The sequence below is a fragment of the Phaethon aethereus genome, assembly GCF_964289735.1.
Source record: "Phaethon aethereus genome assembly, chromosome: Z".
In the NCBI taxonomy this organism is placed as follows: Eukaryota; Metazoa; Chordata; class Aves; order Phaethontiformes; family Phaethontidae; genus Phaethon; species Phaethon aethereus.
This window is the reverse complement of record NC_138577.1, coordinates 27,410,075-27,427,451: the sequence shown is the minus strand read 5'-3', so window position 1 is coordinate 27,427,451 and position 17,377 is coordinate 27,410,075. Positions and strand designations below refer to the sequence as shown.

General features: G+C 37.0%; 1 protein-coding gene across 1 annotated transcript in view; it reads left to right on the top strand.

Annotated features, from left to right (window-relative positions):
* Nucleotides 1–17,377, top strand: part of JMY (junction mediating and regulatory protein, p53 cofactor) — a gene marked incomplete at both ends in the record, with an annotated part of 55,973 nt that overhangs the window by 19,349 nt on the left and 19,247 nt on the right. The window contains 3 exons of the mRNA XM_082013041.1: nt 2,549–2,722; nt 10,232–10,382; nt 13,083–13,252. Coding sequence (XP_081869167.1) covers nt 2,549–2,722; nt 10,232–10,382; nt 13,083–13,252 — 495 coding nt within the window. The remainder of the gene's footprint in view (nt 1–2,548; nt 2,723–10,231; nt 10,383–13,082; nt 13,253–17,377) is intronic.

Below are 17,377 nucleotides of genomic sequence, written 5' to 3'. Positions count from 1 at the left end.
CCATACTGTTTCTAGTGATGGACATGATTTTCTGTGAACAGCCAACTAATTATAAGTATATAACTTGCTTTTGGTGTCCTTAAGATGTCTTTGTACTATGCTGATGGTCATAAAGTTGAAATGGTCCTTGATTTCCTGGCACTTTAACTCCCCTTCTGCCAAATTGTGACTGCTTTCCAGAATATCAGGACTATTAAATAGGCCATAAGATTTGTTTGAAAAGAAAAAAAAAAAAAAAGCCATGTATTATGTTGTTCTGATCTTGGAATGAGATACTTAAGATTCCTCTTTAAATGGTGATGCTTTCTCTAATTTTTGTCATTTTTTGTTGCCCTCTAGGATTTGTATCCTAGTAGAATAGTAGGGTTTCAAGATGTGTAAATTTATTTAATAAGAAGATACTAATAGCCTAAGCAACTAAAAGGAAGTTAACATTACAGTGTGCTGCTTCTAATAACTGAGATCCTTCTTGCAATGGGTGGCTTAAGAAAAAAGGTTTATTTTTTCAGTACCTTGAGAGAGGGATGATTTAGCTTTGGGACTGCAAGAGGGTTTTCTGATAGCACCAGGGAGAAGTAGGTAACTGTTTTTAGGCACAAGCAAGAGGAGCTGAGGAAGAAGGTGGCTGTATAGACTATGTGGTTAAAAGAGCTAGTGGGCTGGAATAATGCATGAAATCATAGAGACTTGTTCAGATGACTTCTGTCCCTATAATTGCAGATTAGGTTATGTCTACTAACCCTGAAAGTTCATAAAATGTCAGTTTTACAGACTGCAAGCCACAAACCACTACCCAGCGCTCTCAGTGAGAACTCATATGCCACAAAATATTAATGTGCTGCTGGAAGAGAGCAGAAGGGTGTAGCAAATGACCTTGCAATAGGAACAATTTCCTAAGAGAAATTGTTTAGGTGGTACAACAGATTGCCTCATGCTGCTGAGGAATGTCACATCTGTTCTACACCACTTCTCCCAGACCTTTCATCTCTGCTAAGCCTTGGTGAGGGAAAGGTCTTCCTGGCTTGTAATCTGACCATCATTTTAATGCTGAACATGTAAATAAAGCTACTATGAGCTGCTTTGCATTCTGCACTGCATCCTCTCTCTAATCTTGGCTGATCTTTAGTGCTTCAAAGGAAGCCCAGGTGAGGGTAGGGGGGGATCTTCAGAAGCAAACTTTACATTATGAAGAAAGAGAAAAGTTGTCTTAACTGGTTAGGTAACTGAAACACAGCATAGTAATATAAATGTAATGGAGCAAACTGAGTAGACAGTATGGTAATCAAGACTTATTTTGACTGTCCTGGGATATAAATGAATAAGACACCAAAGGACTGTGGACCAAAGTTTCAATTTCTAATCTGCATTTCCCTCTATTTTGACTTCCAGTTACAATACTTGATGCAGTTGAGTATGCTGAGAATATTTCATGTAGGCTTGGCATCTGACTTAAATGAGCAGATAGAGGATATGATGTGCTTATTCCATAGTGTTCCTAACCTATGTTAAGTTTAAATAAACTTGGACAGTGAATATATGCTTTTGAGATGATAAAGGACAAGAGAATTTGACTTTGAAAATTACATAAGAGGGAAATTCATTTCAGATAATCTTGTCTTTGTAAATACATGAAGTACTCCACTTGATGTATTTACAGTCTGTATGAGATTAGTTTTTGCTGAACAGTTGAATATTTTTTTAGAAATGGTAAAAGATTTCCAGCAGCATGTGAGGCCTGCCCAGGCAAACACATGAAATAGATGCAAAACAAGTATCTAAATTAAAAACATATATTGTACAAACAGATTAATTTTCAGCTTCATAAGAACTAAAGGAAGGAATGGACAGATTTTGTTGTTGTCTTCTTATATGAATTAAAACAAATTATTTTTTTAAAGCTTAACACTTAGATAATTTTCCTTATGAAAAAAATCTAATTGAAACTCTGTGCATTTGAAATTTTGTGCCTAAACTGTCTAGGCTAAAATCATACACTAGAGGGCAAAATTACCAGAAATGCAGATCACTGTTTTGTTTCATATAGATTCTAGTCTGTGTTGGGAGCTGCACTGGTGTAACGGGGCTGTGTGGGCCCAAAGCACAGACAGAGAAAAAAACCCTAAACACCAAAAAACGTAGAAAGATCAAAATGTGACTTCTCCTCTTTTGTCTCCCTTCTTACCACTCTTTCCCTGTTCCAACACCTGAAAGTGGGAAATATGTGAAGTAGCATATCTGATTACTCTGTTATAGATTCTTGTACTAAGTTGCTTTTCTTACTTATTACCTTCCAGAGATTTTTGGAAAGAAAGTATCAATTGGAGTGCTGCATATTTTGAGTTAAGGCTATGAGAGACATGCTCATACTTGACTGGCTAAATCCAAGATGTGGGGTGGGGATTAAGGTTGGTTTGTTTGTCTGAGTGATGATTTTGTGGGAAAGGGAAGATTATACAAGAGGGTAGGTTAAAAAATGTTTTCTAAATGGGTGTCACTTTTAGCAGGAGTGTTTGAACAGGTTCAATAAAATTAGCACTTTTTTCTACAGCTTCTGGAAAAGCATAAAAACACGGAGAGCATGGTAGAGCTTCTTGAACTGTATCAAATGGAAGACGAGGCCTACAGTAGTCTTGCAGAAGCTACCACAGAGCTCTATCAGTACTTACTACAGCCATTCCGAGATATGAGGGAACTGGCAATGCTTAGAAGACAACAGATAAAGGTATGGTAAAGGTACTGAACTTCTTATTAATGGGGAAATCATGCTTTTTAGTTACTATTTACTATTTATTACTTTTGTTATGCAATATATGCAGTGAGCATTTATTTTTCTGGTTCCTCCATTCAGAGGAGTGCTTTTTGAAGAGTGAGAACACCTCTGACATATGTAGCTAACCATCATCTGTTTAACTTACTGTGTTTGACTGTTCAAATTCATTGCTGAGTTTAGATTAAACTTACAATTTTGTGATTACTGGGAATACTGACTAATATATAAAATAAAAAGAAATATGTACAGCATCTATGCTATTGTTAATTCTTTTAAAAGATTGTACAGGAAGTTACTTTTCATTTCAGTTTTCTGAGGTAGTCTCATAAACAATGAGAAGTCAGTAGCTTCTCATCTAATGTTGTGAAACACTTAAACATGGAAGCGTATTAGAAGTATATAATTTGTTGTAATACTTCAACAGTATATTTTCCTAAGGGCTAAAAAAGTATAGCCAGCTGAAGAATACTACATTTTGGTCAAACTGCATATGTTTGTTTTACTTAAAAAGAATTCTAACCAAAAATAACAAATGTCATCTTTATTGCATCTCAGAAGAACTTCTGATAAAATAATTAGTTCCTATGCAGATTATTAAGACTGTAGCCTTCTGATATATGTGTTGTAACATAAACCCATTTTAGCTTCTGTTTCATTTAATCTGTATTGCAATATCAAGTTATCTTAGCTTGGCACATTGTTCAATTAACTAACATTGTTTTTACTAGTTTAAATTTTAAAATACAGTGTTATTATTTGGTTTTGAATGTAGAATGAGGGAGGCAGGCAAGAGGATTTATGATGCTAAAACTACATTTATTTTGAGCTATTGCTGTGTCCATACAGTAATTTTTCAGAAAGTTCAGCAATCTGAAACTAACTCAGTGAGGTAATGTTATTATATGTGAACTAAAAGTGTGGTTATTTTTTCCCTGAATGATAAATGTTCCTGCATAAAGAATTGGGATGAATATTTTTTCAAATGTGTTAACGGTTGAAGATTATGAACACTACATTTAATAAAAAGCATTGTTTAAAGCATGGTGAAATAGTTCCCATTTTATTTGAATTTGTAGCAGAGGAAAAGATTTTTTTGTTGTTGTTCTTTTGTCAAACAAAAAAAGATAATATCATCTTGAGGAGGGAATATGAATTAAAAGTTGTGTTTTGCTTTGTGTTTTTGTTTGTTTGATTTTTAACCTCGGTCATCTCTTGAATTCCAGTTTTCAGATACCTCACTTTCTGTTTCTCCTGAAAGAATAACCTTGGTAAACTTCAGAGGCATGTTCTGTGGTTGATTATTTTAGTCATACATAGTTGCCGCTCATGTACATTAAGTTCTTTTCCTAACTTGGCAATTCTTGAGTTATAAAACTTGGTCATGTGTATTATGTGGTGGAGAAAGATGCCATCTCTTGTTTTTCGTTTCGTTGTTTGAGAGAAAGCAGTACTTGTATCTATGATGACAAAATATATATTATGCTGGGTAGCTAGGGTAGAAGAATTGCTTTATAAATAGAACTTGTGCATGAAATGGTTTGTGTTAACTTGCTGCATATGTTTTTCTGACAGGCTTAATAATGGAAAAAAGATCCTTAGGTTTCTATAAACCCTTATGGCTGGGGTTAGCTCCATTTTCATGCATAACAAGTATTTCTGATGCTTACTACCTCAGTGAAATGGGAGCTGTGAACATACAAAGAGTGACAAGGAGAAAGATAAAGTTTGGATGCAGGGCAGGGTAAGGAAGGAAGGAACCTGCAGAATGTGTTACTAAAATGAAAAAATAAGGTACAAGGATAATTAAGCTCAAATAAAAGTATCAGTTTTTAGTCGAGACTGCATATGCCTTCTGTAATTACTTTAACATTTTTTGACCTTTTCTTTATTAGGTGTCTGTTTTTGATTTGTGGAGAGATTGTTTTAGTTTGTTTTTTAAGAATTTGGCGTTTCTAATAAGCATTTTAATCAGTTTCATTCTGTCAGTTTTCAGAATGATTTTAGGAGGAAATTAATTGCTTTGCCTATAATCTTTGAGAACAGTGTTTAATGTTGTCTACTTTTGGAGCAAGATGTGAAAATTGAGCTATATCATGGGTGCGGTTGCTGTGAAGCTTGCAACGGGGATGCAGTGTGGATTCAGTGGGGATGGACTGAGGATGAAGTGAAGATTCAGTGGGAGTACAATGGGAATGAACTGATGCAACAGGGATTTGGTGAGGATGCAATAGGAATGAACTGAATATGCAGTGGGGGTTCAGTGGGAATGCAGTAGTGATGAGCTGAAGATGCAGTGGTGAAGGAACAGGGATTCAATGAAGGATTTTATGCCAGTCTGTTTACATTCTGAACTATAAATCTCTAGATTTATTATATGAACTTATCGAAAACATTTTGCTGACTTCAAATTAGTTTTTTTTGAGCTTTCTGAAAAATTAATGCTCCAAACAGCCAATAGCAGGCTGATAATCTGAATTTGTGAGGAAACTGAGGCTGCTGACTACAAAGCTGTGGTATGTATCTGATCAGTTAAATCTGCCTGTCTGCAAGGTGAAGAGAGTACAAAACTGCTCTGGGTGTTCAACAGTAAAACTGCTTAATAAGGCTTGTAGAAAAATCTGATTATGTCAGAATGCCAAAAGGTTTGGTTTTTTGTTTTAAAAAAATAAATTGCCCTTACAAAAGGCTGGGCTGGATAAAAAAACAGTAGGTGGAATTGTCAATAAATAAAAAGTAATGCATGTGCAGAAGGGTGATGAAAACCTCCAGAAGCATACCTGCCTGTTCGTATGCACTTAATTGTTACTCTTGAGGAAAAAGGTATGTGAATTATCTTGAGGAGTTCTCTGAACATAGCTTGCCATTCAGCATTTTGAAAGAGGAAAGAAAGGTTTTGAATTATTTGGGGGGGGGGGGGAACAAAACCAAACCAAAATAGAAAACAATATCACACCTTTGTATATATCCATGGTATACTTGCATCTTCAATGCTGCAGTTTTAGTTTTTCCCTCTCAAAAACATACTGTAGGATCAGAATAATTACAGGATGGCAGTGAAGATAGTAAGGTTATTTCCCTGCAAACAGCCCCAGTGCAAGAACAAGAGTAAATGAATCAGATTGCCTTAGTTTGGAAAGCATATGATTCATGTAAGATAAGAAAGAGGTCTCCAAGTCATGAATGGTAAGGGGAAGAAAATACTGAATGATTTCTTTCAGTTTTTCTCATATTAAAAAAAAAAAATATAATAGGGGCCCCTCAATGAAGTTGTAGTGCTTTAAAACAGCCTGCAAATAAATGAAAAATAATTACACTCATATTAAACATACCTTACATGCTCTGTGGCAATAATTTCCACAGTTTAACTATGGGTACCAAGTATATATGTGTTCCAGAGAAAGACAGACCCATCAGTAGCAATTAACAATTATGCAGATTAGCCATTCAGCTCAGGAAGCCTCTAAGCTTTTTAGTGACAGAAGTTGGGAGTTATCAATGTGTCCATGCCTCATGGCTTTTTTTTTTTTTTTTTTCTCTCCAAGTGCTAGTAATAGCTACTCTTGGAAGCAAGGGCCAGGACAGCCTTGGATCTGACCTATGATTAGGGTATGGGGGGAAATGGTGCAGAAAGATGCAGAATCAGAGTGTCCATTCAATAAGGCAAAAAGGTATCTTGATGGAACTCTGAAAGGATGTTAAACATGCAATACTAAATTGTGTGTCCCTGCAAGGATTAGAGTAAAGGAGGGTGAAAACTGGAGATGTATATTTTTTTTCTGTTGGAGGTAAGGAAGGAGAAAGAAAGAAGGAAGAGACTTGGATGTAATGTTTTGCAGCCTTTGGAGGGCAAGGAAAGGGGCTTAAGGTCTTCAAAGATGGAAAAGCTTGATCATGGGAGTATATATTTTTCGAGTCAATGTTAATCTAAATATGTAAATAGATTGAAATCTAGTATTTTTTCCAGTAGTGCTCTGAAAAAACAATTTTTGTAAGCTTTCATGATTGCTGACTTTATACTGGATCTTGTAGGGCTTTATTTGCAGTTGTTACAGTTATTTTCAGTATCACTATTCATGGATATTTATGTGTATTTAATCTGATTTCTTTTCTAATACTTGTGTTCTTGTTTTTCTTTTTTCATTATATCTGTATATAAAAATTGTCAACCATATTTTGATGAATTCCTAGGATCACAGAATGGTTTGCATTGGAAAGGACCTTAAAGATCATCTAGTTCCAACGCCCCTGCCATGGGCAGGGACACCTTCCACTACACCAGGTTGCTCAAAGCCCCATCCAACCTGGCCTTGAACACTTCCGGGCTTGAGGCATCCACAAATTCTATGGGCAACCTGTTCCAGTGCCTCATCACCCTCATAGTGAAGAATCCTTGATGGATATGCTTGACATTTTGTCCATTGTATAGACATATTGTATATGTTTTTTTAACTGAAGATTTAAAAATCCATCCAATCTTTTTCAACTGCAAATGGAATCTAGAACATCTGGAAACACTCAAGCTCACTTGCTTTAACACTTGACCTCCTTGCTTAAACAAAGTTTTCAAGTAACTAGTAGAATATGTCTTATTAAAAATACATATATTGTTTTTTAAAGCTTTCTTTTTGAAGGTTAACTTTGTTTTTTAGCCTGGAGCTCAGTCAGTGAAGCTGAAATGTAAATAAAGGATTTATGATACACACGTGGATAAATAAAGAAGGCATAACTCAGGATGCACAATTTAGCCTTAATTCTGTCAATTGCCAGTACAAAATACTTTTAAATTAGTAGTTTTAATGCTCCTTTGTATATACTTTTATGTGTTGGGGTAAAAACAGTTGAATAATCCCAGTCATTCCTCTTACTCTTGACATAACTTTAATCTTCTATGATTTTTCTCTTCTGAATACTTAGTAATTTTTCAGCGTTCTCCATAGTTCTGGAAAAAACATTCACTACTGCACTTTGCAGTACAATGACATTATTGTTCAGTCTTCTTTCTGCATGTCCTAACATCTTGTTTGCTTTTTAGTTTGTTACTTCCTTTGCAATCTTTATTGAATTGTGTATGTCGTTCTCCTATATCTTGATTAAGATAGTCAAAACCCCTGCAGTTTGTATTGCTAGTCCCAGGCTCCAGATATTTTAAGGATTCTAGACCATCCAGTCTTAGTTAGTTGGCATGTATTCACAGCAGAGTCCATGCCAGGATTTGTTAGGATAAAACCAGTAGAACTGTAAAGCCCTTTTTACATCTGAGTGCTTTCACTGGAGCACTCCTGAATGGGAGATAAGTGGCAGATCCCTGCCTAAGCTATAATGTGACCTGGCCTAAGTCTATGTTTGTGAGTCTTGTCCATTCTTGTCCTAGCTGTCTTCAGGAAGAACCTGGAAAGTATTAAAAATGCTTGAGGACTATTTCTTTATTTAGGAGATGTATATGCTATATAAAAAGTAACAAAATCCTATAGTTGTAAGCCTGTTTCTCATATCTTCTCACAATAAACTTACTTTACTCTCTTCAAAACTCAATATAACAACCTGTGAACTCTTCCAGAGAAGAATGTTTCCAGTAGAAGAGTCTTGCCTTTCTGATTCATTCTCACTTACTCACAGGCTAGATTAGGGACCCCGTTTCAGTTTGTTTCCTCTGAAAAACTAATTTGTTTTCCTTCAGCTACATATCCATACGGTGTAGAAATGTGTTCTTTTATGTTCCCTTACTCTGAAGCAGTAGCTGTTGGAACTAGATGTTTACATGATGTATTGAAGTTAATGGCTTCTGCTGTTTCTTCCTCTTCTTGTGGGCTTTCCAACAACCACTTTTGCAAAAGCTGACTTAATTTTCGTAGTTTCAAAGCATTACATGAAGTAAAGCTTGCAAAACATGAAAGTCTTCAAAAGCAAGTTTCATTGTCAGGAAAAAAATAATTTATCTTAGCCAATTTTACTATGAGGCTTGGATTCTTCTCAACGAGAATATAGGTTTTTTTAGGAAGACTAGCTGGAATGTGGGGGGTTTTTTTTTGAGAAAATGATTACTAGAAAAGAAACTGTAGATTTGGCTATGTGATCTAGTTGTGAGATGAGAGGTTTTTCCTGTTGTACCACACTTTCTCCAGAACTTTGAGTCCAAATGAGGAACTTGCAGACCAAAAAGCGAGTTTCAGAAAACGTTACAATAGAAGCCTATCTGGACTTCTGCAAGGCCTTTGACATGGTCCCACCCAACATCTTCCTCTCTAAATTGGAGGCAGATGGATTTGATGAGTGGACTGTTGTTTGGATGAGAAATTGGTTGGATGGTCACATCCAGAGGGGAGTGGTCAATGGCTCAATGTTCAGATGAGCAGTTTCCCTCAGGGCTCCGTATTGGGACTAGTACCGTTTAATATCTTCATCAGTGACATAGTGGGATTGAGTGCACCCTCAGCAAGTTTGCAGATGACGCCAAGCTGAGTGGTGCGGTTGACACACCTGAGGGACAGGATGCCATCCAGAGGGACCTGGACAAGCTCAAGGAATGGGACCATGTGTACCTCCTGAGGTTCAACAAGGCCAAGTGCAGGGTCCTGCGCCTGGGTCGGGGCAACCCCTGGTACTAATACAGACTGGGGGGTGAAGGGATTGAGAGGACCCCTACTGAGAAGGACTTGGGGGTACTTCTGGATGAAAAGCTGGACAGGAGACGGCAATGTACGCTCGCAGCCCACAAGGCCAACCCTATCCTGGGCTACATCCAAAGCAGCATGGCCAGCAGGTCAAGTGCGAGGATTCTGCCCCTCTACTCAGCTCTGCTGAGACCCCACTTGGAGTCCTGCGCCCAGCTCTGGAGCCCTCACCACAGGAAAGACATGGACCTGTTGGAGCGGGGTCAGAGGAGGGGCACAAAAATGATGAGAGGGGTGGAACACCGCTCCTATGAGGAAAGGATGAGAGAGTTGGGGGTTTTCAGCCTGGGGAAGAGAAGGCTCTGGGGATACCTTACTGCAGCCTGCCAGTACTTAAAGGAGGTTTATAAGAAAGATGGGGAGAGACATTTTAGCAGGGCCAGTAGCAACAGGACAGGGGATAATGGTTTTAAACTAAGAGGGTGTAGATTCAGACTGGGTATAAGGAAGGTATTTTTCATACTGAGGGTGGTGAAACACTGGCAGAGATTGCCCAGAGAGGTGGTAGATGCCCTATCACTGGAAGCATTCAAGGTCAGTTTGGACAGGATTCTGAGCAACCTGGTCTAGCTGAAGATGTCCTTGGTCATTGCAGGGGCGTTAGAGTTAGATGACCTTCAAAGGTCCATTGCAACCCAAACTGTTCTATGAGTCTGTGATAAGCCATGGTGATTTGCTGGTAGTTTTCTCTCCTCCTTGTTCTCTTTCTTTCTTAGCCACCCTGAAACTGATTGTTGGCAAAATAGCAACAATTAATTGTGTTGTTAATTATGGACTGATTCATTTTCAGATCTCGATAGAGAACGACTACCTAGGCCCCAGAAGAATTGAGAGCCTGCAAAAAGAAGATGCTGACTGGCAGAGGAAAGCCCACATGGCTGTGCTTTCTATTCAAGATCTTACTGTTAAATACTTTGAAATAACAGCTAAAACACAGAAAGGTAGATATTTTCTACTATCCTATCCATCAACTAGAAGATCTTTAAAAATTTATTTAATGTTTACCATGTTCTGTATTTTACTGTCATTTATCTATTTTTTTCTTCGGTCCTCCATGAGGAAAATGCACTTGTCATCCACATTTGTTTTTTCTTCTGTGTCTGTTCAAGTCTTTCTCCAATAAGCCTTTTCAGAACATCATCAGAAGTGAGCAGAATAGAAATTTTAGACAAAAGTTTCACAACCATTTTCTCAATGTAATTGTATTAGCTGCACTGTACATTTGCAAAGGATTTAGGGAGCATAAAGTCCTGGTCCTTACTGGATACGGCAGACCATTATAGTAAGTGTTTATTACATTTCAGTTCCTTTCCTTTTGCTGTCTTCCCTGCCTTTCAGTAATTTTTTTCATAGCTCTAAATATTAAGCAATAGCTCAGTTTAAATCTACTAAGTGAAAGCTGCTCTGTTGTTCAGAAATCTTCACAGAGACAACCTTGGCATTTCTATGCTTGAAGAATGTGGCAGTTTTAGTAAAGAGTTGGTGCAGTAAAACCAGGTCATATGACTTGCCATGTACATCTGCGCTCTTATCCTTGTGACATTTTAACTTAAATAAGCAGTTTATTGGGCAAACACACCTGGGGATGTGGTTTCATGTCAGCTCTTTTAGTTGTCTGTGGGCTACCACTGACAGAGTTCCTTTGCCTTGGCGATAGTGATTGTGCAACCAGAAAAATGAGCTGTACCCCTGGGGGAAAATCTTTTTTCATGGGTATGTTTCCTGTCATCTCCCTGCATGACTGCTAGATCTGCCTCTAGAGCAGCAGTCACTGCAAAATGATTCCTTTTGGTGACAACCCAAGTTAAGTATAACATGAAGCTCCACCTTATTTTGAAAAAGTGACTAAACCAATTCAAGCATGTTGGAATAAATTTAATTAGATCGAATTCTAAATGTATTTAATCAGTTTGGTTCCTTTTCTAGTGTCACAAAGGCAGCAAATAAAATACCCTGTTAGTTGATAAAGAATGTGTATTTACAGTTACTTACTTTTTGTTTTGTTCACATGCTCTTTTTATCTACAGCAGTATCGTGGTTTAACCTCAGCTGGCAACTAAGCACCATGCATCTGCTCGCCCCCGCACCCTCCTAACCTGCCCAGTGGGATGGGGGAGGGAGTTGGAAAAAAAACCTTGTGGGTTGAGATAAAAACAGCTTAATAGGACAGCAAAGAAAGAGGAAATAATAATAATGATGATGATGATGAAGGACTATGCAAAGCCAAGTGATGCACAGTGCAACAGTAGCTCACCACTCAGTGATCGATAGCCTGTCCCTGAGCAGTGGTTCCCACTCCTGGCCAACTCCAGTTTACCTACTGAGCATGAGATTACATGGTGGGGAATATCCCTTTGGCCAGGCTGGGTCAGCTGTCCTGGCTGTGCCCCCTCCTGGCTTCTTGTCCACCTCCCCAGTGGCAGAGCATGGGGAGCTGAGAAGTCATTGACTGAGTATAAGCACTACAACAACCAAAAACATCAGTGTGTTATCAACATTATTCTCATACTAAATCCAAAACACAGCACTATACCAGCTATTAGGAAGAAGTTTAACTCTATCCCAGCCAAAACCTGGACAAGCAGTAAAGATTGTGGGGAAAAAACACTGGGAAATGAAATGCCTGGAGACCATTTATAACCATAGACCTTTGGTGTACAATGTTGCTTGCCTGTTTTGTTATGCTCTGGGTTTTTTTGGCCTCCTGTTGATCACAGGGTGTTCTTACATAACAAAATACTAAGAGGTGGCAGAGGGAAAACACACACAAACATACAAGGTATTTTTTTGTTACCTAACAACAGTGTGTAATATCTTCTAGCAGCTGGAGACTGCTGTCCCTTTGATTGTGCAATTTTTGTGGCTCTTGCTTTGCAAAGTGAAGTGTACAGTATCACATGATTGTTCTATATATTAAAAATGGTGAAAATCTCATGTGTGTCAGCTTAGATGATGTCTGGGGCTCAAGAGTAGAAAATCTGAATCAGGCAAGGGACTCCTGCTACTCTGAAGTCTTCCTGAAAAGATTGTCATTCATGCCTGCATATTAAGATCAGATTATAATTTGTTTAGTTAATTTGAATTAATTTTGTAAAGCAACCTGCATTTTGTGTTCAAAGATAGATGTTATTTAAATTTAATTCTGTATTCTTACAGAATTGCACTTGACGTCAAGCTGAAATTTTTGTTTTAAATTGTCAGTTTTTTTCACTCTGCAGATTTTTTCAAACTTACGACTGCACTACGGAAGTTATGAAGGGAAACTGGATACTTTAGTTTCTGATAATTGGGGCTTTCAGAAGTGGGGGAAATTTGGGATGCAGTTTAAGGCCACATGGTAGCATTAATGAGATATTTTTATTAAGTCAAGAATTCTGAACTAGTGGTTCAAGTGTTCTGTGTATTCAGAATGATCTCTCTGTGGATAACAAAAACTAGAATTATAATGATAAAATGATCAACAAATCATAAGAGTACTTACATCTTGGATTTGAAGGTTAGTACTCCATGGAATGATTACTTCCTACTAAGAGAACTTTGTATACTTTTGACTACAAATGTGTGCACTGTCTCTGCAGTAGAATCACTAATGATCTGACGAGTAGACTGGTAAGCTGTCTGCCTTTTCTTCCCTTTTGTAGCTGTGTATGATCGAATGCGAGCAGACCAGAAAAAATTTGGTAAGGCAGCATGGGCAGCAGCAGTGGAACGTATGGAGAAGCTTCAGTATGCAGTTTCTAAGGAAACACTGCAGTTGATGCGTGCTAAAGAAATCTGTTTGGAGCAGAAGAAACATTCACTGAAAGAGGAGGTAATTTTTCATAGCAATAAATGGAAAAGTAAAACATGCAGAAAAAACCTAAGCCTTTAAAGAGTGATGATGTACTTCAAACGAACAAACAAAAAACAAAAAAAAAAAGCCAGACTTGCAAGTAATTATTTTTCTGCTTTTAATAACACAAGTTTGTATTTGAACTTTTACTATACTCTACCGTATTAGATAAATGGAGTTGCAGTGTAGTGTGGTGGATTTTATGCCATTTACTTATGTTTTCTGTTCACCTTTTCCTGGTTAGTCAACCAGGAAGACAGTTTTTAATGTTAATATTTACAGCTATCCACTGAGGTGGGATAGGACAGAAATGTGCTACCATGTGATTTCCATGCTTCAGCTCTCAGAGGCTTGACCACCTTTTTGGAATAGTTCTGGCGTTCCAGATGGAAAGTGTCTGAAGATTAGTAAATGTACAGATGACTAGCCTGTTGTACTGTGCTGTCTTTGTCTCTGCTTACCCTAATTATTAAGGCAGTCTTCCAGAGACTTGTGCTAGTTACAGCTTTCGTGAGGAGAGAGTGCATGCATTGAACTGTGTTTAAATGTCTTAGCAGAAAAAAACCACATTTATTGGGTTTTATGACACCTCCACAAAAGCAAAAATGCTACAAATCCTCTTTCAAAATTTTCTATCATATGGATATTTGATACTAAGAACTTTGTACTACTGTTAATTTACATTCTATCCAATCAGCTGTGTGTTTTTAGAGCACTTTTTATATGTTTCAGCAAAATTTGACTAGACCGATGACTCTGTTCTGAAAAGGTTATCCAGAGAATTCAAGGCTTTAGTACTGTATAGATTGGTAGGTTTGTAAGTCTGATAGACTGTGTGCCTAACTTAGGAGCTTCTGTAGAAGATGTGCAAGGAGAGAGAGTACATGCAAGACCCAGAGCATGGAAATAAAAAGTTTGCTCCATTTCAAAGCTTTTTACATTTAGAAAGCCAAGACCTGTCTGGAAACCTGAGTTTATCAGGCTGTTGCCATCCTTAGCTAAGACTTAATGACAGAATCCAGGAGTACTAATGGGAAATACTATATTTAATTTTTTCACATATTTAGGGCAGCCATGCCTTGTCTTTTCCATAGCACATCTTATATTTCTTCCAGTGGAGACCTTACATGATTTTTTGCTGAATGATATCTCAGTCTGATAAATGAGTGATTGATTGTTTTAATGTGCCGAAGTATTATGGGCTGCATAGGAAAAGAGGTTTGTTGCAGTATGCTGGGGCGTGAAGGGCACTGAACTGAGAGGTTTGGGCTTTTGGGGACAGAGAAATGAGGAACATCTGATGGGTATGCATGGGCATTCTCCTTTGGGATGGTGTGTTAGAAGGGTAGAGAGCTCTGGGTCAAAATATGGTGGTGGGGAAATAAGAGGACCAACTTCTGTTCTGAAACATCTGGGGTTTTTTTTTGCTTTGAGAATGTAGTAGCCCTAAGTATGCAAACTTGGATGTGACAAACATGACTGGGAATCCCATATTGGAGAATAAGGGTTGCAGTCTTATCATAAAGAAAATACTTGGTGATTATATTAGCTGGTGTATTTGAAAGACTTGACAGTAAAAAAGAGAAAACAACAACAAAAAATGAAAATGTGATACGTTTTCTCGTTTAAGCTTAAGAAGTAAAGACCTTCCTGCTGTGCTTAGGTACATAAATTTGTTTTCACAAGAGTAGGAAAGGAGACACATGGGAAATAATATACTTGTTTCTCTTGCACTTAATTCCCTCTTCTCCAAATCTAAACTGACCCTGCTGATTGATTTTTAAAAGGAACAGTAAAAATGTCCTTGGTTCTGTAGTTTTGATTTAGTATTAATCCAGCACTTTATCGTTTCCTAAAATGTGTTGGCACTGTAAATATCTAGAAAGCTACTACATTTCTGAAGTTACTGTGGTATAAAAGTCACCTGGTTAGGTGATTAGGTTAGTTATTTTTTGTTTATTTGAAAGCTAAAAATGTTAGCTCTATGATTACCTGTATTTAAAAAAATGTTGAAAGAATAACTCCAAACGAATTACATATTGCACTTTTATATTCCTGATTTGTACCTCTTAAGTTCCATCTGTTGTTCTGAATTTTGTTTGAGAAGAAAGATTAAAATCTTCCTTTTGAGGTAGGCCAGAGTCTGCTTTCATGGACTGGTTGCCAGGTCTTGTCCTCATGACAGTAAACAGAATTATTAAATCAGAGTGAGAATCCTTTGTAATTCACTAAGTATGTAAAATACTTTGGACAAATGGAAGTAAGTGGCTGGAAACTTAAATTCCAGCAAGTTCCAACTTGTGTATACAGTATTCAGTAGCTGGTCTTCTCTTTTTTCCTTTCAGAAGCGTACAGTTCAGTTCTGAAGATACACTTGAAAAACACTTTTCAATTTACAATATAAATGTTCTGTGATATTTTCATAAACAAAATCCTATTCCAGCAAAGTACTGCTTGGGTTTTTTAAGAATGTTTTTCATAGTTTCATAATTCTGAGTACTTTCCTTTCTTGTACACTGAGTCTGAATCAAAGGTATATTTGCTTCCAATGACTGAGTATTTAAGCATATCTTGCATTTCATGACTATCATTTTATTTTTCTCTGTGTTGGATGCATCAGCAAAAGTAAGAGTTTTATTAAGGATTCTACTCAAGAAGGCATGAATAGCTATTTCTGGAAAATGAATCTTCATTCTGTAAGAAATGGACAGTGATTTTGGTACAGGTGCAACATAGTATTTTTCAGAAAAGTACATTTCACTTTGGTGGCTTTCATTGTACTTTTTAAACTTTTTCTTCCTGTGACAGCTTTTTTGGAAAGGCTAAGTAAGAAGCTAAAATTGGGAAGTTTTTGAAAATTTATTTAAACATACCTGAAATTTTTTAATAACAGATTAGGAATGCTTTTGCTTTCTTTACTTTCAGTTTTCAATTTGGCAAACTAAAATTGGTCATAAAAATCACAATTTGTTTTTTCCTTTAATCTTATATTAAATATCTGTGTAATATTCTCCAGTTCAATCAAACGTTCAAAAAGTCTTAGAAATAAAAACTCTTTCAAGTGGTCATTATGTTTAAAGAAAATAGAAAGCTGAAAGCTCTAAGCATCCCAGATGAAGTACTGGGGTGCATTCTATAGACAAAACTTGGAGTTGTAGTTAGGCTTTTAATAATGCAGTGAGACAGTATTAGAAAATTACTCATTAACAATGATAACTTACTTTGGACTTAACAGTTACCAAAGCTCACATAAGTTCTTTTGAAATAACATTATTAGAACATAATTTTTTTTAATACTCTTTCTTCCTGGAGAATGACTGGGTAATCTATTTTAAAAGAGGGAAAACCCCAGCATTTGAAAGACTGTTTTTATTTGAAGGATTTTGTGCATCACCGACATTTAGTTCCCATTTGTGGAGAGAAGGGAAACAATCAGGTATTTATGGTCACTTAAAACAGACCAGTTAGAAAGTCAGAACTGAAATACCTTCACCGGCAAACCATTTAGCTGCTGTTTTCTAGGCATAGAAGATAAAACCAGGATATTCCTTTAAAAAGATTAAAAAGTTTGAGAAACTAATTTAGCAGGGTTTGAGTTGAGGATTAAAACAGAAGGAGTGACAATTCAGACCAAAGACCAGATCTGACTGTTCATGAGGACACTGTTGGTGTTCACCAGGTTTTCTGTGGATTTTTGAACATTTAGTCTTGGAAAAGAAATAAGTTTGTAAAAACAGTAGTACACCCTTTTCATAGGGAAAAGATGTTTCTTTTAGCGTCTGAAGTTTTTCTCTTTGCCCAGGATACTAATTGTGAACAATCGTTTTAACCTTTTTTTTTTTAATTATATTGTATCCTGTAGTATCATGGCCTGACTGTAGTTGACTTGTCCTAATTGGTTGGAGGAATATTTCTGTTGACAAGTTGCTAGGTATGAGTGAGGGCCTGCCTTTTATCACTGGGTTAGAGTGCTCTGTGTTTCCCTTAAAATAATTTAGAAATTCTTTACAATTATTTTTCTGTTGGTTTTGAGGGTGAGCTTTGATAGTCACACTTAAAGACCTAACTTTTTTTCTGAATGTTACTCTCTTGAGATTTCTGACA